This window comes from Mobula birostris, chromosome 18 (genome assembly GCF_030028105.1).
Source record: "Mobula birostris isolate sMobBir1 chromosome 18, sMobBir1.hap1, whole genome shotgun sequence".
Classification (NCBI taxonomy): Eukaryota; Metazoa; Chordata; class Chondrichthyes; order Myliobatiformes; family Myliobatidae; genus Mobula; species Mobula birostris.
This window is the reverse complement of record NC_092387.1, coordinates 54,286,900-54,313,239: the sequence shown is the minus strand read 5'-3', so window position 1 is coordinate 54,313,239 and position 26,340 is coordinate 54,286,900. Positions and strand designations below refer to the sequence as shown.

The following is a 26,340-nucleotide window of genomic DNA, read 5'->3' as shown; positions in this document are numbered from 1 at the left end:
GATTCTGATTCCTTCTCCCCCTCTCCTCTTTCTTTCTCTTTCTCTCTTTCTTTCTCTCCACTCTTCTTATCAGTCTATTGTGTTTTTGATGTTTTTCTTTACAATACAGTGGAGATGTGGTTAATATCCTCCAAGTGGACCACAATGCTGTTGCTGGGCTTGGACACTTGCATGCCTCAATGACCCAGAGAGCTACACTGGCTGGAGTCAAGGCCTTATGCCTTGGTGCTTGGTAGGGTTACCCATGCTAAACAGGTCAAAGGGTAGAGGCCAGACTAAGAGTGGTCCATCGGTCCTCCAAGCTCGAGGGTTCAGCTCAGAGCTCACAACCCTGACTGATTAAGCAAAATTGTTACAGAAACAGCAATAAAGAATCCTTCTACATCTCAGTGCAATGCTATTCCTGAGTCTCCATTCGGGATGATAACCCTATTTTTCCCAGAGTTTTCAGTGAGACGAGACCAACTGTTGGTATGTTAAAGAACGCTGATGCATAGATCTCATGTTATGGTTCCCTCTAAACTGTACACCAGAGTGTTAGAGAATCTGCATGGAGGACACCTGGGTACAGTCAAGATGAAGAGTCTGGCCTGGAGCTACATGTGGTGGCCAGGAATAGATAGACAGATTAAAGACTTGACCAAAAGCTGTTTGGGATGCCAACAAGTTCAAGTTCACCTCCACAGGCACCATGACACCTGTGGGAGTGGCTGTCATCACCATAGCAAAGAGTGCATATTGACTTTGCTGGGCCATTCATGAACTCCATGTATCTGATTGCTGTAGATGCTCATTCAAAGTGGCTGGTGGTCATACCAATGAAGTCAACCACCTCAGAAAAGACTGTTTCCACTCTGAGGACTCTTTGCCAGAAATGGCTTACCTGAAAAAATTGTGAGTGACAGTGGACCACAATACAAGTCAGAAGAACTCAAATTATTCATGAAGAAAAATGGCATCAGACATTTTCATGTCAGGTCCTCACCACCCAGGAACAAATGGGTTAGCTGAAAGTTTTATCAGAACATTCAAGACGTCTGTTGAAGCTATGGACAAGGAGGACACTTCTCTACAGCACAAGGTGGACAACTTCCCTTTTCGTGTATCGGAACTCTGTTCATGTGATGACAAATCAAGCGCCTGCAATCTGTTCCTGAACAGGAACCTCAGATCTCACATCGACCTTCTGAAATGAGACCTGCAGAGGGAAGTGCAGAATAAGCAGTTCAGCCAGTTGCCAAGTGAAGCAGCAAGAAGCTTCAAGGTTGTACAGGACGTCCTAGTGCATGATTACAGAGAAGACAAGTGGACGCCCGGTAGGATAGCTACAAGAATTCGACCACTGATGTACACTGTGGATTTTGGATATCATACATGGAGATGTCATGTGAACCAGATACTGGATGCTCAGTCAAAGAACACACCTGAGTTGATTGCAACCAACAAGACGGACAAATTACAGCCACTGGACTTAATCCTTAGTGATGATCATGTCACTGACAGCAATGTGACACCGGAAAGAGAGAATGCTGTCTTTGGCAAGACACCTGCCAAACCTGATGCCACTCCACAGCTCCAGAGGTGCTATGAGAGTGTTGTCCTTGACAAGACACTGATGTCACTCCACAGGTCCAGAGATGCTATTCTGAAAGAAACAGAGCACCACCCAAAAGACTGTATCTTTAGTATAGCGAAATAAGTTATGGACTGTTATCGTGGAAACATGTTCATTTGAATATGGTTTGTGAAAGGGAAATTGAACGTTTCGTACATACACAGTTTTATGTTACATTAATCTAAAGGGGTAGGAAGTGAAATGTATGGATCTAGTTCTTTTAGACCACTACGTATGGACTGATAACATATCTATGCACATTGATCTGTTGTCTACTATGCATGTGCATTGATCTGCTCTCTTTCTCTCTCTCTCTCATTGCAATGTGAATGCACTGGTTAAAGCCATCTCCAATGTTAATACTTTTTTTTAATTGATATGTAGTTGCACAGACAGCAGTCTGCACTGAGAGTCTTCTAAACCAGCACTGGCCTTTTTGCCCTTAAGCATGCCAACACAAAGGTCAGTTTCTTTATCTTTTCTTTGCTATTTTAGTCACCCTTTAAAAAAGAATGAACTGAATATTATTTCGGATAACAACAGACAACAAATATTTTGCATCCTGAATACTTTTTGCTGTTCCTTGTGGATTTTAGGCTGCCAATCATGAAAATCATCATGAACTTTCCCTAAGCACCATTTTTCTTGAAATTGTCTATATTTGTTATTTCAATTAATAATTCAAGTCAGAATAACTGATGCCAAGATTAATGAGGACATTTTTGTTGTCTACAAATCAAACAGGTAATCAATGACAGGCATTTCGAAGATCTTCTAGTGGGACGGGAGAAAATCGCGTAGAAAGCATTCAAGGATGTTGTTGAAATTTTTCTTGGCAACCACAGTGCACCAAACTATGTGCAGCTGGTTGGTAATATGGTTCAAGCATACAAGATCATGAAGCACAACATATCACTAAAGATTTATTTTCTGCATACCCCATTTAGACTCCTTCCCTGTAAATCCTAACACTGTTAGTGACAAGCATGGTGAAAGGTTTCACCAGGACATTGCGGTCATGGACAAACAGTAACAGGGCAACTGGAGTCCATCAATATGGGCTGATTATTGTTAGACACTTAAGTGAGAAGCCTCAGACACTGAGTACAGACAAAAATTATCAACAAAACATTTTAGCTTAGCTGAACTATTGCAAAGTGTCAGCACAGTTATGCAATTAAACATATTATATTCAGTGAAATTTAATTTCCTGTTTCTCCATTTTTTTTATGTAATACAAGTAGTCTGACGTTATACTTGAGTTCAGCTTCAAGTCGTCTATCATGATCAAAAAAATTTCTGAGGAAGCAACACCCTCAAAAAAATTGTTGGCCAGTGTAATCAACTGACTATAAATCTACACTTAGCTTCATTTAAGCTCCAGCTCATGCACTACATATTTTTCCCAAGCGCACATCTCACAGTGGGTAACTTTTTACTCAAAAGTGCATTGTAAATATTTAAAAGACATATACCACAATAGCTTTGATATGTTGTAAGGGAGCCCATCAAAGAGGCAGGCAACAAGAATGTTATTAAATCTCTTGGTATACTATAATACTTACAATTGATGCTTGCCAAATGCTGTCACTCAATTATATTGCAAACAAAGGAATCTAGCATTTAGGAAAGCATTGGGGTGACCTAAGGATTTTACTTTACAGATAGAGAAGAAAAACAAATTTGCACAGTCCTTAGGATGCACATCAATGGAAAATATTCAGATTAATGTAATTTATGATGAAGAAAAGTATATGACATAGTATTGTTTCAAAATAATTAAATACTAATAAATAAATGATGCTTCTTTCTCTCTAACATGCTGTGAAATACAACAGAAGAAAAGTACTGTTAAGAGCCATGTGTTAACATTACAATCAAATTGCATCTCTTCAAATGCTATGAAAAGCAAAGCTAGAGTTGTCTCATTGTTGTTGCTAGCTCCCTGACTTCTAAATGCTGGCACAGTAGCTTAGCCGTTAGTGTAATGCTTTACAGCGCCAGTGTAAGACTGGGGTGCAATTCCTGCCATTGTCTGTAAGGATTTTGTACGTTCTCCCCTCATAAAGGAAACCTTTGTACAGGGCAGAGGTATCTAAGACTAGAGGACAAAAGTTTAAGGTGTGTTCTATGAGGTTGAAAAAGAATCTGAGGGAGAATTGTTTTTATAAGGAGGGTAGTTGGAATCTGGGACATATTGCCTGGGGGGTGGTGGTGGAGGTAGAGGTTCTTACAACATTGAAGAGGCATCTAAACAAGTATTTGAATGGCCAAGACAGAGAGATGTTTCAAAGTTCACAGTTCAAAGTAAATTTATTATCAGAGTACTTGTATGTCACAATATGCAACCTTGAGATTCATTTTCTTGCGGGAGTACACAATAAATCCATAATAGAATAATAACCATAGTAGAATTGATGAAAGACCATACCAACTGATCATTCAACCAGTGTGCAATGAGACAACAAACCATGCAAATACAAAGAGAAATAATAATAATAATAATATGTAAATAAATGTGCGATAAGTATCAAGAACGTGAGATGAAAAGTCCTTGAAAGTGAGTCCATAAGTTGTGGGAACAATTCTGTGATGGAGAAAGTAAAGTTGAGTGATGTTATCCCCTTTGATCCAAGAGCCTGATGGCTGAAGTGTAGCAACTGTCCCTAAACCTGGTGGTGTGAGTCCAGAGGCTCCTGTATCATCTTCTTGATGACAACAGCAAGAAGACAGCAGGATCTGGGTGGCAGGGATCCCTGAAGATGGATGATGCTTTCCTGCGAAATCACTGCATGTAGATGTACTCAATGGTGAGCAGGGCTTTATCCATGATGGACTGGGCCATATCCACTACGTTTTTAGCCTGAAACATCGACTGCACTTTTTTCTATAGATATTGCCTGGCCTGCTGAGTTCCTCCAGCATTTTGTGTGTGTTGCTTGGAATTTCAGCATCTACAGATTATCTCTTGTTTGTGATTTGCCCACTACATTTTGTAGGCTGATCCATTCAAGAGCATTGGTGTTTCCAACCAGGCTATGAAGCAGCCGGTCAATGTACTCTCCACTACACATCTATAGAAATCTGTTAAAGCTTTAGATGTCATGTTGAATCTTCACAAACTCCTAAGGAAGTAGATGCGCTGCAGTGCTTTCTTTGTATCCATGTATTCAGGACTGGTCTTCTGAAATGATAACACTGAGGAATTTCATGTTGCTGACCCTCTCCACCTCTGATGCCCTGATGAGGACTCATTCATGGGTCTCAGGTTTCCTCCTCCTGAAGTCAATAATCAGCTCTTTGTTCTTGCTGATATTAAGTAAGATGTTGTTGTTATGGCACCACAGCCAAATTTTTAACCACCCTTTTATATGCTGATTCATCACCATCTTTGATGCGGCATAAGACAGTGGTGTCATTAGCAAACTTGAATATGGCTTTGGAGCTGTACTCAGCCACACAGTCATAAGAGTAAAGCAAGTAGAGCAGGGGGCTAAGCACGTAGCCTTGTAGTGCACCTGTGCTGACAGAGATTGTGGCAGAGATGTTGTTGCCAACCTAAACTGATTGAGATCTGTGTAAGTTGGCACTGATGAAGCACAGCAACTACTTGCCAGAAGCAAACAAAATTACTAACTACTTTATTGATCACACTTTCTCTGGTAGATTATCACTGCACTCAATAGCCTGTAACTTAACTTTCAGAGTTGGGCTTTTGAGCTGCCTGTACAACCCGGCATTTTTGTGGTGTGAATTGAAGTCTGGAAGGTGCAAGATAGTTGCCTGTGGCATGTCGGGCCAAACTGAGGTAGAGGGGCCCAGGCCCGAGAGCAGGGAATGAGCCGATGTTTGGCCATTGCTGGTCCGGACTTGGAGATGACCTGATGTGGCAGAACCAATGCGAGGTGAGCAGAGTATTCGGAGGAAATGCATGTGACCTCGGGAAGAATGTTCAAACTCCTTACAGACAGCGAGGTTGCTGTCACTGTAAAGCATTGTGCTAACCACTATGCTGCCCTGCTGCTCTTTTTTTAAAATCCACAACTTAAAAGCTATTTCGTTGCTTGGACATCAAATTTATAATTTCGCAAAAGAGTAGGCAGCACTGCTGGGCACAGATGAGTGGAAGATATGGGCAAAGTTATAAGATTGGTAATTTGGGAATGGTAAAGGTGGTATACTTCAGAGAGCAAGCAAGTTGTAGAAGCAACCTACATTTCCACAAATGTTTCCCATTGACGCTGGCTATTTTATGTTCTGTCAGACCGTCCGAACTTTAATCACGTCCATCCCATTGTGCTCATCATATGCCTTCCCTTTCTGTCGCAGACGCAAGGCTGGAGTTAGATAAAAACATAAGCACATAAGCACAAGGGATTGGGCTAGGAGACTGTTGCAGAAGTTTCTAACTTATGTCAGTTGTGTGTACTTACGTGGCTGCTAAGCACTACACCATGGTTAGAATGAACAGCTCTTAAATAGCATCAATTGTGTGTGTGTTCAAAAAGCAGTGATTTTTGTCACTGATAGTTGGTGAAAAATAAGCAGTAAGACAATTTAGAACTGTTTTGCTCACTGCGGTTTCAAGCATTCAGGCTTGTTTGAAGATGCCAGAAACAGCAGCCAGGGATGAAAATGAAACAATTCCACTACTTCAACAAGTTAAAGGCTGATTTATACTTGTGCATCAACCCGACGCTGTAGGTACGGCATTGCCGCAAACTCTACGCAGAGCCTACGCAGATTCCTACACCGTAGCCTGACGCGCACCTCTCCCAAAATGTAACTACGTGTCACAGCAATGCAGACTGCAACAACTGTGATTGGTCCGCCTGGTAGCATCGCATTTCCTCCTATTCTGCAATAGCTTCCCATTGGGCAACTGGAGGGCAGGGAAGGAACTCTGGCTGCAATGTTTTCCATAAAGCTTTACAGACCTGCAAAATTATGGAGGACACATTTCACTGTTACAAAAAAAGACGCTCGCTTTAAACATGTTTACCCCGAGAAAGACTACCATGACCATGAAGCTTTGTGCGGGCAAGTGTGTGCGCATGCGTGACGTGTGTGAATTGCAGAGCAACGCAGACACACCAACGCACAAGTATAAATGCTCACAATGCGTGTAGGCCACTTGCGTAGGTTACGGCGTCAAGTTGACACACAAGTATAAATCAGCCTTAAGAATTAGAAGGTATCGACAATCATCTTGAATGTTAGAATGAAAATTAAATTTTGGAGGATGCAGTCATCGAATGTATTGTGTGATCGCAGTCCATTATCTGCACTAGGTGCCTGTGATGATCACAGTCAATCAAAAGATCACAGCAGAATATACTGTGGATGAATTCTTCCATTGATATCTATTAGGAACTACAGTTTTATAGTTCTGTAGTAGTATTGTTAGCATTCTCATTTGTTCTGTATTTCATTTAAATAAATAAGTTGTTACTCAGTTAAATAGTAGCGTAAGGAAAAAGTTATGCAATTGTGCTTTGTTTTGGGCAGCTTGGAGCTGAGGAGCAACAGATATCATATCTTTTGTTGACTGTTTAATTACATTAAAGTATGCTTAACTGCATCGCTTCAAGACTGTATGTCTTGCTAACAACAGGAATACTGCAGATGCTGGAAATTCAAGCAACACACATCTGGTGAACACAGCAGGCCAGGCAGCATCTCTAGGAAGAGGTACAGTCGACGTTTCAGGCCAAGACCCTTCGTCAGGACTAACTGAAGGAAGAGTTAGTAAGAGATTTGAAAGTGGGAGGGGGAGGGGGAGGGGGAGATCCAAAATGATAGGAGAAGACAGGAGGGGGAGGGATGAAGCCAAGAGCTGGACAGGTGATTGGTAAAGGGGATCTGAGAGGATCATGGGAGAGGAGGCCCAGGGAGAAAGACATGGGTGGGGGGGAAACCAGAGGATGGGCAAGGGGTATAGTCAGAGGGACAAAGGAGAGTGAGAGAAAGAATGTGTGTATAAAAATAAATAACGGATGGGGTACGAGGGGGAGGTGGGGCATTAGCGGAAGTTAGAGAAGTCAATGTTCATGCCATCAGGTTGGAGGCTACCCAGACGGAATATAAGGTGTTGTTCCTCCAACCTGAGTGTGGCTTCATCTTTACAGTAGAGGAGGCCGTGGATGGACATGTCAGAATGGGAATGGGATGTGGAATTAAAATGTGTGGCCACTGGGAGATCCTTGTCTTGTATGTCTTGCTATTGTTAATAAATACAGTTCTTCGACTTTTGGAACGTCATTATGGGATTGATTGGAGGGCGTGCCATGCAAGGGTAACAATCTGTGGGGGTTGTCAGTAGCAGCATTGGTTTGTTAGAATTGACCACTACAGGCAGTTTGTCATTTTTATACCTTTTAACTATCCCTATGAAACTTCAGCTAATGGCCAAAATGTACTGGTCCCAATGTGTCCCAATTAACAGGGCATTGTATTATTTGAGATTCATTTTATTGTGGACATTCACAGGAGGGCAAAGAAATACAATAGAATTAATGAAAAACTATATCTTTACTAATCAGCTTCGGTCTTGGTAGTGGGTTAGTTTTTTTATATAATAAAATTACTATTTCAATGTTACAAATTAATTAATCTGAATATAGGGTAAGGAGTCTTTATATGCGATTTAGTATAACGTATTGATATATATTTTTTTCTTGTACTCTGTATTCTTATATGTAAAATTAATAATAAAAATATTGGAAAAGAAAAACTATACACAAAGGCAAATAATCAAAGTGCAAAATCAATAAATAAATAATATTGCGAACATGAGTTGTAGAGTCCATGAAAGCAAGTTCATAGGTGTGGGAATTAGTTCAGAAGCCTGATGGTTGTAGTGTAGTAACTGTTCCTGAGCCTAGTGGTGTGGCACCAAAGGATCTCGTACCTCCTTCCCAATAGCAGCACCATGGTGGGTGCCCTTGATGATGGATGCTGCTTTCTTGTGGCAGTGCTCCACGTAAGTGTGCTCAATGGTGGGGAGGGCTTTGCCTGTGATGGACTTAGCTGCATCCACCCAGTGATGCAGCCCAGTCCATTCTGAGATGCAGAAATTTATCTGTACCTCAGGCCACCTACATGGCTTCTCTTTTGAGCCTAAAACTGAATGATACTGTGATGCCCATATGCAACGCTGATCTGGGAGATTCTCCCAAAGCTACATGCACTTTCCTTTATGGCCAATGAGACTGTCATGTACATCCAACCCTTTGTCATCTTGGTCATATTTGCCAAACACAGAGGAAAGAGGGATAAGGAATTTTCAGACAACAGATCCAAATTTTAGAAGGCCAGAAGATGTGAGATGTGTGTGCTTTCTGAAGTATTAATCTGTTTCATGGAGTGGCTGTGATGAGCTAGGTTTTAACCTGGAATGAGAAGTGACCTAGTGTTCATTCCCCTTCTCTCTCCAGTTACTATTCCGATTGTCAATACAAAGTTAATCAACAAATTCTGAGTTGAGTTGGTCTTTCCTTCCAATTGTACCCAATCATTATTACAACTCAGATTCTTTTCACCTAGGATCACGTACCTAGATCTAGAGTTTTATCTTATTTAGAGATACATCATGGCAACAGACCCTTCCAGGTCACCACACCCATGCTGTCCACTTATACCCTTGTAACCAATTAACCTGCTAACCTACCCCACTTGCCTTTGGAATGAGGGAGGAAACTGGAGTTCCTGGAGGAAACCCTTGTGGTCAAGGGGAAAACTTATAACACTCCTAACAGAGAAGGGTGGAAAGTGAACTCAGGTTGCAGGTGCTGTAATAGCGTTGTACCACCCGCTACGTTACCACGCCAGGAACACAGCAATCAATAATTATTGCTTAGTGGGTTAACTCTGCACGATTCAGCAAGTTGCTCCAAAGATGCTCCAAGTGGAGTATTAAAGATGAGGCTTTAAAGCTGAGGACACGTTTGGTCCATTGGCAACCATCTGGAATACCCTGAGAGCATGATAATGTAACTGAATGCAAATGGAATCTATAAATCTTTAGAGCATTCATTATTTACAAAATTTATTGCAGAGAAAAGCGTTCTATACAACCCCAATTACAATTGATAAATAATTTCAATTTAAAAGAAAGTCAGGCATCTTTAAGGCACAGAAAATATAACTATTAGTCAAGTATTCAGGTGTTAATTACTCAATTATACTCAGCACAGTGAAAGTGAATGCATCGAAATTAATAATGACAAATTAGCCATAGACAGAATGGGGGTCATTGCCAATTAAAGCTAATAACAGAATTGATGTATAGATTACCAAGCCAGTCATAGCAATACTTCTGCAAATGCTCCAAAAATGGACAGCTAGATAAAGTCTTGCACCATTCATCACTGAGAATATTGCCGAATACACAGAACATAGCTCTGGAACAGGTCCTTCAGCCCACAAGGTGTTGCCAAACAAATTAACTTAATAATCAAATCCCTTCTGTCCAAACAATGTCCATACCCTTCCAGTTCCCTTACACTCATGTGCCTATCTAAATGTCTCATGTTCCTAATGCATCTTTACCACCACCCCAGGTAGTGCACTCCAGGCACCCACAGTTCTCTGTGTCAAAAACTTGCCTCTTGCATCTCCTTTGAACTTATCCTCCCTCACCTTAAATGCATGCCCTCTGATATTAGACCTTCTCACACCGGGGAAATAATACTGTATATCTACTCTATCTAGGCACCTCATAATCTGTTAAACCCCATCAGATCTCTCTTCAGCCTTTGCCACTCCAGAGAACACAACCCAAGTGTGTCCAACCTCTCATTATAGTACATGCCATCTAATCCAGGAAGCATCCTGGTAAACCTCTTCTGCACCCTCTCCAAAACCTTGACATCCTCCTCTAATGGGAGGAACAGATTAGTTAGTGGCAAAGGGAAGTTTTTGTCATTATTTAATTTTTCCAGCATTTCTGTGTTACAAGTTTTAGTTTATGTCTCACACTTCAAAGACATTTAAATTAGAAGTATTCACTGTACTCACTGGAAATTAAAAGAATGAGTGGATGTCTCCTTGAAACCTACTGAATATTGAATGGTCTAGATAGAGTGAACATGGAGAGGATGTTTCCTATAGTTGGGAAGTGTAGACTAGATGGCACAGCCTCAGAATACAAGAGTGTCCCTTTAGAACAGAGAAGAGGTAAAATTTCTTCAGTCAAAGGATGGTGAATTTGTGGACCAGGCCATTAGGTATATTGAAAATGAAGGCTGATAGGTTCTTGATGAGCAAGAGTCTCAAAGTGACAGGGAGAGGGCAGGTGAATGGGTTTGACAGGGACAATAAATCAGCCATGATCAGACTTGATAAGACAAATGGCCTGATTCTGCACCTATGACTTATGGTCTGTGGTTTAATAAATGCGCAGGAAACAGAAGGTTATGGACTTCGTGTAGACAGAAAGGATTAGTTTAGTTGGGCATTTGATTACTAATTTATTTAGCTCAGCACAACATCATGGGCCGAAGGGAATGTCCTGTATTGTTCTGTTCTGTGTTCAAGATATGAATACAATCAATCCACCCTATCTTTACACATAGTTCTCTAAGCCCAGGAGTTAGTTACGTGAATGTAAGTTGCACTTTATCCATCACAAGAAAAGGGAGGATGATAAGAACTGCACACAGTATGCAATGTGCGGTCACACCAAGACCCTGTACAATTGCAACAAATCACCCCTGTCCTTGCACTCAACACCTCTTATAATGAAGACCAACAGACTATTTACCTTCTTAGCGGTCTACTACACTGACACATTCACTTCCATCGACTGGTGAATGAGGACATTTGGTTTCCTGATCCTGATGTATTTAGACAATCTGGTTTCCTGTTTTTTTTGTAGATAACTTGACATTTATTCACATTACATTGTATTTACCCAATCACTCAACTTGTCCAACTCACACTGGAGGTCTCTGCATCCTTCTCAGAGGTTACACTCACACCCAACTTTGTATTTCTCACAAACATTAATGCTACTTTGGCCAAAATGGAGTCTTACCTTTGTGGTTACTGCCATCACGAGTCCCTTGAGGCAGTGGGGTATATTGGTGAAAACCCAGCATGTTCACATCACCTTCACAAGAGGCCTGTGTAATGAACAGTATAACAGCTGAGGGTCAAAGGAATTTCCCAATTATATACATGTAACATGATCAGTCTTTTCATAATGAAACTTGTCAACGGCACTGCCTCATTGAAAGATGGATATGTTGGTGACAAGCTTCATCAAAGTTGTGCATTTCTTTTTCAAAATTCCTTGTGAAGGTTTACAAAAGTATGGCACGCAAGCAAATAAGTCAGCCTTTCACTTACTGAGGCAGATCACTTCAATCATGATCTTACTGAATGAAGTATTCGGGTTTTATACAGTTGCGAGGTAATGTTGCAGCTCTAAAAAAGAAACCCTGGTTAGACCACACTTGGAATGTTGTGTTCATTTCTGGTCGCCTCATTTTAGGAAGGATGTGGAAGCTTTAGAGCGGGTGCAGAGGGAATTTACCAGGCTTAGAGAGCATATCTTATGAGGATAGGTTGAGCGAGCTATAGCTTTTCTCTTTAGAGTAAAGGACAATGACAGGTGACTTGGTAGAGGTGTACAAGATGATAAGAGACTTTGATCAACTGGGCAGCCAACCACTTTTTTCCCCAGGGTAGAGATGGTTTATATGAGGGGCAATAATTTTTAAAGTGATGAGAGAAAAGGAAAGGAAGGATGTTAAGATGTTAAAGGTTCTTTTTCACACAGAGTGGTGAGTGCGTGTAGTGTGCTGTTTGGGGTGGTGGCAGATACATTAGGGACATTTAAGAAACTCCTGATTGAACATGGGTGATAGAAAAGTGATGGCTATCTAGGAGGGAAGAGTTAGATTGATCTTGTAGTAGGTTAAAAGATTGGCACAACATCATGGGCCAAAGGGCCTGTAGTGCTCTGAGTTCACTAGGATTAGTTAGATTACGACAGAGAAAGCTCAGTGAAATAACGGGGCTCAAATTTCTTCTGTTCTGATGTCCAGTCCAACTGTCCTAATTTGAAAGTACAGTGGATTTTGGTTAATTGGTCATCCATTAATCAGGGCAGCCTCTTAAAAAATAAAAGTTAATCAGAAAAATTGCCAGGATTCCCTTCATTTATTTGGGATACTGCTTATCTGCTGCTTAACCGAGACAGGAGACTTCTGCTGAAGTTTCTAACTACTATCAATCGCATGCAATTACGTGACCATTAAACAATACACCATGCTTTGACAGAACAAATCTTTAAATAGCATCAATTGAATGTGCTTATGTTCAAAAAGCAGTGATTTTTATCACTGGTAGTTGGTGAGAAACAAGCAGTAAGACAATTTGAAACTGTTTTGATCACTACAGTTTCAAGCATTCAGGCTCGGAGATACCAGAAGTGGATAGGACTGAAAATGAAATAATTTTACTACTTCAACAAGTTAGGGACTATGAAGAATTTGAAAGTATTGACAATCATCTTGAATATTACAATGAAAATGAAGATTTGGAGGCTGCAATGGTCGAAAGCAATGTACAAGGGCAGTCCACTATCTGCACTGATTTTGTTCATTTACAATCAATCAAAAGAACACAGCAGTATACACTGGATGAATTCCTCTGACGATCACTATTATGAACCACAGTTTTATAGTATTGTAGTAGTCTTGCTAGTGTTCTAATTTGTTCTGTACTTCATTTAAATACATAATTTGTTATTGAGTTAAATGGTAGCTTGTCTTTTCTATATGTTTTCATGAAATTTCGGTTAATTGGGGCAGCCACTTAATTAGCCCAAAGTGTACTGATCTCGATGTGTCTCAATTAACTGGAATCCATGGTATCTCTGTATTTTGGTCTCCAATTATTTACTGTGTTCCTGCAAGCAAAAATGTAACAAACAAAATTGGGAAGATTGAGATATGTGAGAATCAAAATTCAGTAGTATCATGTGGATCACCATTTTAAATGACAGCAGGTGATAAAGCTTTCAATAATTGACTAATTTTTAAAAAGATTTTGAGAAGCAATACTGGAGTTAGTCCTTTGTAAGTCAATGGAACCACTTGATCACGGTTTCCTTATTATCTCAGGTTTAGTTTCCTCTGCAGTATAATACAGATAAATGTCAGGTTATCCACAAAAACAGGAAAGCCTCAAAATATATCCTGAACAGGGGAAAAGCAATGAAACAAAGGTGTCGAGATTCAAGAGTCAATGAAAATAAGCGAGTAAGTGCAGTAGACAGCTAAGAAGACAAATGGTCTGTTGGCCTTCATTGCAAGAGGTTTTGAGTGCAAGAACAGTGATGATTTGTTGCAACTGTACCGGACTTTGGTGGGCCTCTGTTGCCCAGCAACACTTGGAACCTAAGTATCTAACTCAGCTCTTGCTAATACAATTTTCTACCATCATGCTAGTAGCAACGGCTGCAGTTTCTAGCAGGTTTAAGGGAGCAAAGAACTTAATGAGACTGCTAACAAATAACATTTCACACAGAGTCATGTAAGAAGGTACCAGGACAAATGGCCATCATTTTGGACATAACTGTAGATTTTAAGGAATGTTTTAAAGAAGGAAAAAAACTGAAGATGCAAAGAGGTCACATTGGCATCTGATAACAGCTTAATGTGTTCTTTGCAGTTAGTTGCAGTGATTTCAAAGTGAAAATGTTCAAAGTTCAAAATAAAATTATGATTAAAGTACATACAGTAACTGTGTTCCTGCAGGCAAAAGTCATACGCACATATATATAACTGGGGTGCCTAAAACTTTTGCATGGTACTGTAGTAATTTTATGTATTGCACTGTACCGTTGCCACAAAAAAACCAACAAATTTCATGACATATATGAGTGACGATAAACCTGATTCTGATATGAGTCTCTATTGTGGACTGAGAATGGGAAGGGGGCAGGGGGAGGAGTATCGTGGTTGGGAAAAGGGGAAGGAAGAGGGGAGGGAGCAGGAAGCATCAGAGAGACTTTCTGTAATGATCAATAAACCAACTGTTTGGAATCAAATGAGCTTCCCTGGTGTCTCAAGGCTGGGTGTGTCTGCATCCACGCCACCCCCTCCCTCTAATACTCCTCTGCCACATGTCTCAAACCATCTTGCGGCACTCCACCCTTGCCATTCCCAACATCCTTTGCTCCCACCAGATTTACAAACTCGCCCTCTGCTTCACATTAACAAATACAGTCTTAGGCGACCTAGCTATATATATGTGCCTAAGACTTTTGCACAGTAATGTATGTCACCATATATATTACCCCTCATGCACTACTTACTCTTGCCTGTTCAGCACCAGACCAGCCTCTACAGCCATCTGTGGAACCACTTCAGGAAAATGTCATACTCGACTCGAGTGATCTACCCTGAGATTCATTTCTTTGCAGGCATTCACAATAGAGCAAAGAAATACAATAAAATCAATGCAAAGGTACAAAGAAACAAGACTGACAAACAATCAACATGCAAAAAAAGACAAACTGTACAAATACAAAAAAAACAAACAAATAAATAAAACTAATACTGAAAACATTTTATACCCCTACAAACTGTCAAGTAGCAATCTCCATCTTTCATTCTATGTTTGGTTTTTGTTTGCAAAAACAAACAAAAACCAAACTGGAGGAGGAACTCAGTGAGTCAGGCAGCATCTGTGGAGGGAAATGGATAGCTGATATTTTGGATGAAGCTCTTGCTTCAGGACTAGGTCCTGACAAGAGAGTTCAACTGTCCATTTTCCTGCCCAACCCATTGAGCTCCTCCAGCAGTTTGTAATTTTGCTCCATATTCCATCATCTATATTCTCCTGTGTCTCTGAACTGCTGGTGATCTGTACAGGAGGTATATAAAGACAATATACTGTTGCTACTCGATCTTGCAGCATCAATAGCAATCTTTGTGCATCTGCAAATTCAGTTGTGACATTATTGAAACTAATTTTCACCAACTGTGTCTTCCATTCATGACACTTTGAGTTGTCAGCTTTCAGAAACACACACACACACACACACACACACACAAAAGAGAGTCTGCAGATGCTGGAGATAGTGAGCATTTTGTGTTTATTGCTCAATATTTCCTGTGGGGAAAGAAACCATGAATGTCTCAGGCCAAGACCCTTCATCAGGAACGAAAAGGAAGGTGGCAAAAGCCAGAATAAGAAGGTGGAGGGAAGGATATCATTATAAGCTTGCAGGAGATAGGTGAGACCAGGTAAAGGGGAAGGTGGGTGATGGAAGAAGCTAGGAGTTCAAATGTGGAAGAGGGCAAGTGCTGAAGCCAAAGAAATCTAAGAGGAGAGGATAGCAACCCATGAAATAAAGGGAAGAAGGTGGGGAGCTAAAGGGAGGTGATGCTGGGCAGGTCATGAGGGCAAGGTGAGGAAAAGGGGTGACAAGGTAAGAATGGGGAATGGAGAGAAGGCGGCAGTGGGGGAAATCAGAGGAAAGTGATTATCTAATCAGAAAACCAAAGTTAGCTTCTCGTTTTTCATCTGTCAGTTTTGTAGATTGATATACAAAGCTTTAGGAAATGCCTTGGACTGCTTTTGTTTATATCCAAAATACCTCATAATAGATTGTGACTATTAATAAATTTAACTGTTAAATTATTTCCCACATGTTAAATGACAAATCTGCCCTTCACAATTTTACTCAACAAATAGAACAGTTTCTGTAATAAGGTTTAATTGGTTTTAAACAATGAATTAATTCATGAAGTAATTAAATATCTCATTTTCATTGCAATTATTTATCAGACTATATTTGGAAACAACTTCTAATCTCAGTGTTGAGATCTGCACTCATCTCAGAAGTGGACTGCCTGGTTTCAGTTAAATTGCCTAGAGGTAAACTACTTTCAAGTGGAATTAGTTGGCTGAGAGAAGCCAGGTGTGGTGTCATTCAAAATAAGCAGCAGGAACCAGGTAGATAGCTGCATGTGAGATTATCCCACTTGCCAGACATCACACCTGTGTCTCAGGTTTCTTTTCTATTGCAAGGGAGTTAAGGTACTGAGGAACAAGCCACCTCATCTTAAACCTGAGAGGAAATGCAGAATTGACAAAATTAATTTCTAAAAGATTAATTGACTCGTGATTATGCAAGTGCATTAATACAGAATAAATGCAGTGCAAGGAAATTAAATCTTGTTCATTAAACAATAACATGCATTTAAGTAGCACACCTTTAATATACAATAGTCCTAAGTCATTTCACACCCTCATTATCTTTAAACCATTGGCATGGCACCATATATATAAAAAGAGACATCAAGACAGTTGGGAGAGAGCTTGATCAAAGGGGCAGGTTTCACAAAGCAACATTCTGGAAGAGAATAAGTTAGTGATGGAAAGGGATTTGAGGAGTTGATTCCACAGATTCCTAGCATCTGTGTGGTGCTGAAATCCTACAAAACAATCAGTCTAGGCTTCAAGAACTCCAGTATTTTGTATGTATTACTTTGATTTCCAGCATCTGCTGATTTTCTTGTTTGTGAGTTTAGGCTTCAAGATGGAATATTCCAAAAAAACCGTGAGATCTCTTGTGTCTTCAGGAAATAAAAACTGCTCACAAGCCAATTTCAACTTATACTTTGAAGCCAAAGAAACAAATTATTGGATATGGGAAATTCTGATTCTATACTATTGAAACCAGGGGAAGACAAGAATGCTTTATTTAATTAGTGGCCATTAAAAACTTCAGGGTGAAATCACGGAAGGCATTAAGTGGACATCTCCTACAATAACATTATTAAAGACTTATCCTGACACTTAATTAATAATTCAGGCCTGTTGTGTCACTCAGTTTTCTGATTACTTGCACACTCTGGCGATTTTACTAGGTACCACCAGTATCCAATAAAGTGCCTACTGAGTGTATTTTCTAATCTGCTGTAGTCTATTATCTTCAAGGTTCCACATGTTGTGTATCAGAGATGCTCTTCTGCACACCACTGTTGTAGCGTGTGGTTATTTGAGTCACTGTCACCTTCCTGTCAGCTTGAACCAGTCTGGCCATTCTCCTCTGACCTCTCTCATTAATAAGGCACTTTTGTCTATAGAACTGCCACCCACTGGATGTGTTTTTTAAAATTTGTTGCCACATTCTCTGTAAACTCTACAGACTGTCGTGGGTAAAAATCTCAGGAAATCGGCAGTTTCTGAGATAGTCATGGTCATAATTTATTGATCCCAGGGGGAAACTGGTATTCGTTACAGTTGCATCAGAAATAATAAATAGTAATAGAACCATAAATAGTTAAATAGTAATATGTAAATCATGCCAGTAAATTATGAAATAAGTCCAGGACCAGCCTATCGGCACAGGGTGTCTGACCTTCCAAGGGAGGAGTTGTAAAGTTTGATGGCCACAGGCAGGAATGACTTCCTATGATGCTCTGTGTTGCATCTCGGTGGAATGAGTCTCTGACTGAATGTACTCCTGTGCCCAACCAGTACATTATGTTGTGGATGAAAGACATTGACCAAGATGGCATGCAACTTAGACAGCATCCTCTTTTCAGACACCACCGTGAGAGAGTCCAGTTCCATCCCCACAACATCACTGGCCTTACGAATAAGTTTGTTGATTCTGTTGGTGTCTGCTACCCTCAGCCTGCTGCCTCAGCACACAACAGCAGACATGATAGCACTGGCCACCACAGACTCGTAGAACATCCTCAGCATCGTCCGGCAGATGTTAAAGGACCTCAGTCTCCTCAGGAAATAGAGACGGCTCTGACCCTGCTTGTAGACAGCCTCAGTGTTCTTTGACCAGTCTAGTTTATTATCAATTCGTATCCCCAGGTATTTGTAATCCTCCACCATGTCCACACTGACCCCTTGGATGGAAACACGTCACCGGTACCTTAGCTCTCCTCAGGTCTACCACCAGCTCCTTAGCCTTTCACATTAAGCTGCAGATAATTCTGCTCACACCATGTGACAAAGTTTCCTACAGTAGCCCTGTACTCAACCTCATCTCCCTTGCTGATGCATCCAACTATGGCAGAGTCATCCGAAAACTTCTGAAGATGACAAGACTCTGTGCAGTAGTTGAAGTCCGAGGTATAAATGGTGAAGAGAAAGGGAGACAAGACAGTCCCCTGTGGAGCCCCAATGCTGCTGATCACTCTGTCGGACACACAGTGTTGCAAGCACACGTACTGTGGTCTGCCAGTCAGGTAATCAAGAATCCATGACACCAGGAGAGCATCCACCTGCATCGCTGTCAGCTTCTCACCAGCAGAACAGGGCGGATGGTGTTGAACGCACTGGAGAAGTCAAAAAACATGACCCTCACAGTGCTTGCTGGCTTGTCCAGGTGGGCGTAGACACGGTTCAGCAGGTAGACGATGGCATCCTCAACTCCTAGTCGGGGCTGGTAGGAAAACTGGAGGGGATCTAAGTGTGGCCTGACCATAGGTACAAACCACCCCATCTGGCACCAGCATGATTCCACAGTTGAAGTCACTTAAATCTTCCCCCATTCTGTTGTTTGGTCTGAGTAACGACTGAACTGCTTGACCCTGTCCACGTGCTTTTATACATTGAGATGCAGCCACATGATTGGCTGATTAGATATTTGCATTAATGAGTGGGTGTACAGCTGTACCTAATGAAGTAGCCACTGAGTGGAAAGCTGAATTCAGGCCTGCTCTGTCACTGAATATTCCAGTTATTTGTATCCGTCAGGGAGCCATTCTTAACACTAACAAAACAGTGATATTTGGAGTCCCCAGAGTTTGTTCTCAGAAGCTCTTGAACTAATCATAAGTATTTGAATATTCAACAAGCTTCTACTAGTTAGGATCTGTAATCATTCTAAATATCTAATTCCGCAAAGTTACCTAAATAAAATAAAGTCGGTAATTATAGTTCATAGAATAGTACAGCACAGTACAGGCTCTTCAGCCCCTTGATGTTGTGCTAACCTTTTAATCTATTCCAAGATCAATCGGACCCTTCCCTCTTACATACAGCACTCCTCCACTTTTCTATCATTCATGCGCCTATCTGAGTCTGTCTTAAATGCCCATAATGTATCTGTCTCCACCACCACCCTGCTAGGGCAATCCATGCACTCACCACTCTGTGTAAATAGCCTCTGATACTTTAGTTAATCATTTATTAATATATTTGCTTTTAAAAAGTTAAAGAACGTCATGTGAGGAGGCAAGACTAAATTCACTTCAGAAGATCTCCTGTGTTCAAGGTTCAATTTATTGCTAAAGTATGCATGTACAATGCAATTCTGATATTTGTCTTCTCCAGATAGCCATGAAATACACACATGAAAAAATAAAAGAAAACTCGCAGACCCCAGATTCCCTGCCCCCCTCCCCGCAGAAAAGAAGAGCGAAAATAAAAATTCCTGACCCTCTCCCCCACAGAAAAAAAGCAACAATAACAATCCACGACCCCCTCCCCACAGAAGAAATAGCAACAATAATAATCCTGGACCCCCTCTCCCACAGAAAAAACAGCAATACATTCTTATCCCCTCCCCACCGAGAAAACAGCAACCGACCCCCTCACTTGCAAAAAAAAACAGCAACAGTAGCATCAAAAACACAAAACACCCAACCGCATCCCCCACCCACACACAAAGAACTTATTTATCACCCACCCGCCGTTCAGCCACAAGAAGGAAAACACTGAAAAGCTGGAGGAGACCAATATAAAGTACAGTCCGATCAGGTAATATCAGAACTTCGAACAGCCCTTCCATGATTCAGAACTCACACCTGGTCCGAACGGTAGCCTCTGTTGGGAGCAAATGCTGACTCTCTGGCCTTATTGGGAGCGATAACTGACCTTTGGCCCCATTGGGTGTGATCACTAACCCTCTGGCCCCACTGGGAGCAATTGCTGAGCCTCTGGTCTTGTTTGGAGTGATTGCTGACTCCCTGACCCCATTGCGAGCAATTGCTGACTTTCTGGTCTTGTTTGGAACGATCGCTGACCCCTTGGCCACATTGGGAGTGAGCACTGACCCTCTGGCCCCATTGGGAGTGAGCACTGACCCTCTGGCCCCATTGGGAGTGAGCACTGACCCTCTGGTCTCTGTTGGGAGCAACCACTGATCAGATTCAACCACCATCATCCTGGCGGCGAAGCCAGAACACAGCCTCCATCAGGAGTCCTCGTTGACTTGGTCCAAATACCTTCATCTCGATGCTTCAATCTTCCTCGCTGTTTCAAGATGGAGTTGTTCATGACCCTGTGTCCCATCTTTGACTTTTTCCACGCGTGCTGAATAAAAACTCTTTATACCTCCCAGCTACAGTCTCCATGATGCTCAATTCAGCAGTCACAAGTTCAAAAGTGCACTCATCTCCCCAAGGTAATTTTTTTAAATGTCTAATAGGTTTATTAATTTATAACTCAATGAGTTGAAAGTGTTTTAATTTTTTAACAAACAAAATCAAAAGCCATGGGTCATGATTTTGAATGCAGTAGAAGTATTCCAGGCATTTTACAATAAGGCTAAGTAATTCGATGGCTTGAGTTATGACCGGGAATATGGATTAAAAGACCTTCATATTCATTTCAGAGTAACACACAAAAAATGCCAAAGATGTATGCCACCTATGGAGAGAAATAAAGAATTGACATTTCAGGCCAAGACTCTTCATTTTAGCTAATATTGTGGATGGCACTTCAGATTTGTGGCCAAAACAAATGCCCAAATCCAGTCAATACCAGAAGTCTTTTTGACTCATGGAGCTTCACCACATTCAACAACTGCCCTCGATAGTTTTTGCAAGTTGTCACTGTGTGTGAGTCACCTAAGATATATGTCTTCTATTTTCTCAACCCATTAAATTAATGACATCTCAGATCTTGCATTGGGGTTATTCATTCTCCTTATACTGGGAAAGCACAGTGACAGTGGGTTCAACTAAATGATTCCTAATCTTAATAGCTAGTTGTTAAAGTGAACCCAGGACTTCAGTGTATAGCAGCACACTTGCACAGATCCTGGACTCAGTGCCATTTAAACAGTTGTTATCAGGAGCTACATTTGAAACCATCCTGATCAACGAGGGCAGCAGGGAACAGGATGTGCCAAGGCTTTTAAAGACCAGGCAAGTCCTGGCAAGACAACTGTTTGAAGAGAGATTCCTCAAGATTCGGAGAGTAGATTTAGGAGGAGCTGCTTTTCCCAGAGAGTGGTGAATCTGTGAAATTCTCTGGCTAATGAAGCAGTAGAGGCTACCTCTGTAAATATATTTAAGACAAGGTTGGATAGATTTTTGCATAGTAGGGGAACTAAGGGTTATGGGGAAAAGGCTGGTAGGTGGAGATGAGTCCATGGTCAGATCAACCATGATCTTATTGAATGGCGGAGGAGGCTCGATGGGCCAGATGGCCTACTCCTGCTCCTATTTCTTATAGAAACATAGAAAACCTATAGCACAATACAGGCCCTTCAGCCCACAATGCTATGCCTAACATGTATTTACTTTAGAAATTACCTAGGTTTACCCATAGCACTCTATCGTTCAAAGCTCCCTGTACCTATCCAAGAGTCTCTTAAAAAACCCTTTTGTATCTGCCTCCACCACCGTCGCCGGCAGCCCATTCCATGCCCTCACCACTCTGTGTAAAAAACTTACCCCTGACAGCTCCTCTGTACATACTTCCAAGCAAAGTAAGTTCAAAGTTCAAAATAAACTTATTATCAAAGGCGGCACATGTCACCATGTACAACCCTGAGATTCATTTTCTTGCGGGCCTTCACAGTAGAACAAAGAAATACAATAGAATCAATGAAAAGTTACACACGAAGACTGACAACCAATGTACAAAATAATTTGCATATCTTCATTCTGCCTTCTTCCTGTAACATAAGCAGTTATTGGAGAGTTGAAATTTGCACTTGCAGCAACTGTGGTGAGGAAAGCACACCAGAACCTCTACTTCTTCAGAAGCCTAAGCAAACTTAGCATGTCCCTGAATGACCCTCACCAGTTTTTACAGATGCTCCATAGAAAGCATCATGGTAAAGCAACTGCTCAGCCCAAGACTGCAAGAAATTGCAGAGTGTTATGAAGACAGTTCTGTCCATCACAAAAACCAGCCTCCCCTCAGTGACTTTTCAGAAAAGCAGCCACCATAATCATAATGTTAGTGACTAACATTATGATTATGGTGGCTGCTTTTCTGAAAGGGTCTCGGCCCGAAACTTCGAGTGTACCTCCTCCTATAGATGCTGCCTGGCCTGCTGCGTTCACCAGCATTTTTTGTGTGTATTGCTTGAATTTCCAGCATCTGCAGATTTCCTCGTGTTTTCACCATAATCAAGGACACCTTCCAGTCCAGTCATTCACTCTTGTCCGGCCTCCCATCAGAACAAAAGATACAAAAGTTTGAGCACACGTACCACCAGACTCAAAGGCAACTTCTATCCTGCTGTATAAGACTCTGAACCAGACTTCTTGATGATAAAGATAAACTCTTGATCTGTCATGGCTCTTGCACTTTATTTGTCTACCCGTGTGGAAGTTGCAGCAAAGATAAAGATAGCCTAGGGCAGTTGTAGTCAAGTGAGACCACTGGAGACATCGCTACACTCTACAGATGAGATAGGCTGTAGCAGTGTGTACTCAGGGCAAATGAGCGAGGTCTCTACCGTGAGATTTTTCCAGAAAGGTCTTCCTGAGAAAGCACCCTTTCACCTAATAGGAGCTGCTGGAGACAGATGAGATACGACGATGAGATATGAAACATACCCAAACTGGGTGACAGTCAGGAAAGGGAAAGGGGTTAAAGAGCCAGTGCAGAGTACCCCTGTGGCTATCCCCCTCAATCACAAGCATATCACTTTGGATACTGCCGGGGCATTGACCTAATAAAGGAAAATCACGGTGGCTGGGTCTCTGCCACTGAGACTCAGACGGTCTGTGACTCAGATGGGAAGGGGGAAGAAGAAACACACTGTGGTGATCAAGGATTTGTTAGTTAGGAGAACAGACAGGAGGGTGGGAATCAAATTAAAGAGGCTAGGCGAGAGGAGGTTAGTTCACAACAGGGGGATGGGAACCAGTGCAGAGAGACAGAGGGGTGTAAAGTGAGGGTAGAAGCAAAAAGTACTAAGGAGAAAAGTAAAAGTGGCAGGCCGACAAATCCAGGGCAAGCATTAAAAAGGGCCACTTTTCAGCATAATTGTATAAGGGCTAAGAGAGTTGTAAAAGAGCGCCTGAAGGCTTTGTGTGTCAATGCAAGGAGCATTCGTAATAAGGTGAATGAATTGAAAGTGCAGATTGTTATTAATGATTATGATATAGTTGGGATCACAGAGACATGGCTCCAGGGTGACCAGGGATGGGAGCTCAACGTTCAGGGATATTCAATATTCAGGAGGGATAGACATGAAGGAAGGGGAGGTGGGGTGGCGTTGCTGGTTAAAGAAGAGATTAACGCAATAGAAAGGAAGGACATAAGCCGGGAAGATGTGGAATCGATATGGGTAGAGCTGCGTAACACTAAGGGGCAGAAGACGCTGGTGGGAGTTGTGTACAGGCCACCTAACAGTAGTAGTGAGGTCGGAGATGGTATTAAACAGGAAATTAGAAATGTGTGCAATAAAGGAACAGCAGTTATAATGGGTGACTTCAATCTACATGTAGATTGGGTGAACCAAATTGGTAAAGGTGCTGAGGAAGAGGATTTCTTGGAATGTATGCGGGATGGTTTTTTGAACCAACATGTCGAGGAACCAACTAGAGAGCAGGCTATTCTGGACTGGGTTCTGAGCAATGAGGAAGGGTTAATTAGCAATCTTGTCGTGAGAGGCCCCTTGGGTAAGAGTGACCATAATATGGTGGAATTCTTCATTAAGATGGAGAGTGACATAGTTAATTCAGAAACAAAGGTTCTAAACTTAAAGAGGGGTAACTTTGAAGGTATGAGACATGAATTAGCTAAGATAGACTGGCAAATGACACTTAAAGGATTGACGGTGGATATGCAATGGCAAGCATTTAAAGGTTGCATGGATGAACTACAACAATTGTTCATCCCGGTTTGGCAAAAGAATAAATCAAGGAAGGTAGTGCACCCGTGGCTGACAAGAGAAATTAGGGATAGTATCAATTCCAAAGAAGAAGCATACAAATTAGCCAGAGAAAGTGGCTCACCTGAGGACTGGGAGAAATTCAGAGTTCAGCAGAGGAGGACAAAGGGCTTAATTAGGAAGGGGAAAAAAGATTATGAGAGAAAACTGGCAGGGAACATAAAAATGGACTGTAAAAGCTTTTATAGATATGTAAAAAGGAAAAGACTGGTAAAGACAAATGTAGGTCCCCTGCAGACAGAAACAGGTGAATTGATTATGGGGAGCAAGGACATGGCAGACCAATTGAATAATTACTTTGGTTCTGTCTTCACTAAGGAGGACATAAATAATCTTCCAGAAATAGTAGGGGACAGAGGGTCCAGTGAGATGGAGGAACTGAGCGAAATACATGTTAGTAGGGAAGTGGTGTTAGGTAAATTGAAGGGATTGAAGGCAGATAAATCCCCAGGGCCAGATGGTCTGCATCCTAGAGTGCTTAAGGAAGTAGCCCAAGAAATAGTGGATGCATTAGTGATAATTTTTCAAAACTCGTTAGATTCTGGACTAGTTCCTGAGGATTGGAGGGTGGCTAATGTAACCCCACTTTTTAAAAAAGGAGGGAGAGAGAAACCGGGGAATTATAGACCGGTTAGTCTAACGTCGGTGGTGGGGAAACTGCTGGAGTCAGTTATCAAGGATGTGATAACAGCACATTTGGAAAGCGGTGAAATGATCGGACAAAGTCAGCATGGATTTGTGAAAGGAAAATCATGTCTGACGAATCTCATAGAATTTTTTGAGGATGTAACTAGTAGAGTGGGTAGGGGAGAACCAGTGGATGTGGTATATTTGGATTTTCAAAAGGCTTTTGACAAGGTCCCACACAGGAGATTAGTGTACAAACTTAAAGCACACAGTATTGGGGGTAAGGTATTGGTGTGGGTGGAGAATTGGTTAGCAGACAGGAAGCAAAGAGTGGGAATAAACAGGACCTTTTCAGAATGGCAGGTGGTGCCTAGTGGGGTACCGCAAGGCTCAGTGCTGGGACCCCAGTTGTTTACAATATATATTAATGACTTGGATGAGGGAATTAAATGCAGCATCTCCAAGTTTGCGGATGACACGAAGCTGGGTGGTGGTGTTGGCTGTGAGGAGGATGCTAAGAGGATGCAGGGTGAATTGGATAGGTTGGGTGAGTGGGCAAATTTATGGCAGATGCAATTTAATGTGGATAAATGTGAAGTTATCCACTTTGGTGGCAAAAATAGGAAAACAGATTATTATCTGAATGGTGGCCGATTAGGAAAAGGGAAGGTGCAACGAGACCTGGGTGTCATTATACACCAGTCATTGAAAGTGGGCATGCAGGTACAGCAGGCGGTGAAAAAGGCGAATAGTATGCTGGCATTTCTAGCAAGAGGATTCGAGTGCAGGAGCAGAGAGGTACTACTGCAGTTGTACAACGCCTTGGTGAGACCACACCTGGAGTATTGTGTGCAGTTTTGGTCCCCTAATCTGAGGAAAGACATCCTTGTCATAGAGGGAGTACAAAGAAGGTTCACCAGATTGATTCCTGGGATGGCAGGACTTTCATATGAAGAAAGACTGGATGAAC

The 26,340-nt window shown here is 41.6% G+C and overlaps 1 protein-coding gene across 1 annotated transcript in view; it reads right to left on the bottom strand.

Moving 5' to 3' along the window:
- lrmda (leucine rich melanocyte differentiation associated) overlaps positions 1–26,340 on the bottom strand; it is a 1,122,127-nt gene that overhangs the window by 118,809 nt on the left and 976,978 nt on the right. The window contains exon 6 of the mRNA XM_072282716.1: positions 11,652–11,739. Within this exon, the coding sequence (XP_072138817.1) occupies positions 11,652–11,739 (88 nt within the window). The remainder of the gene's footprint in view (positions 1–11,651; positions 11,740–26,340) is intronic.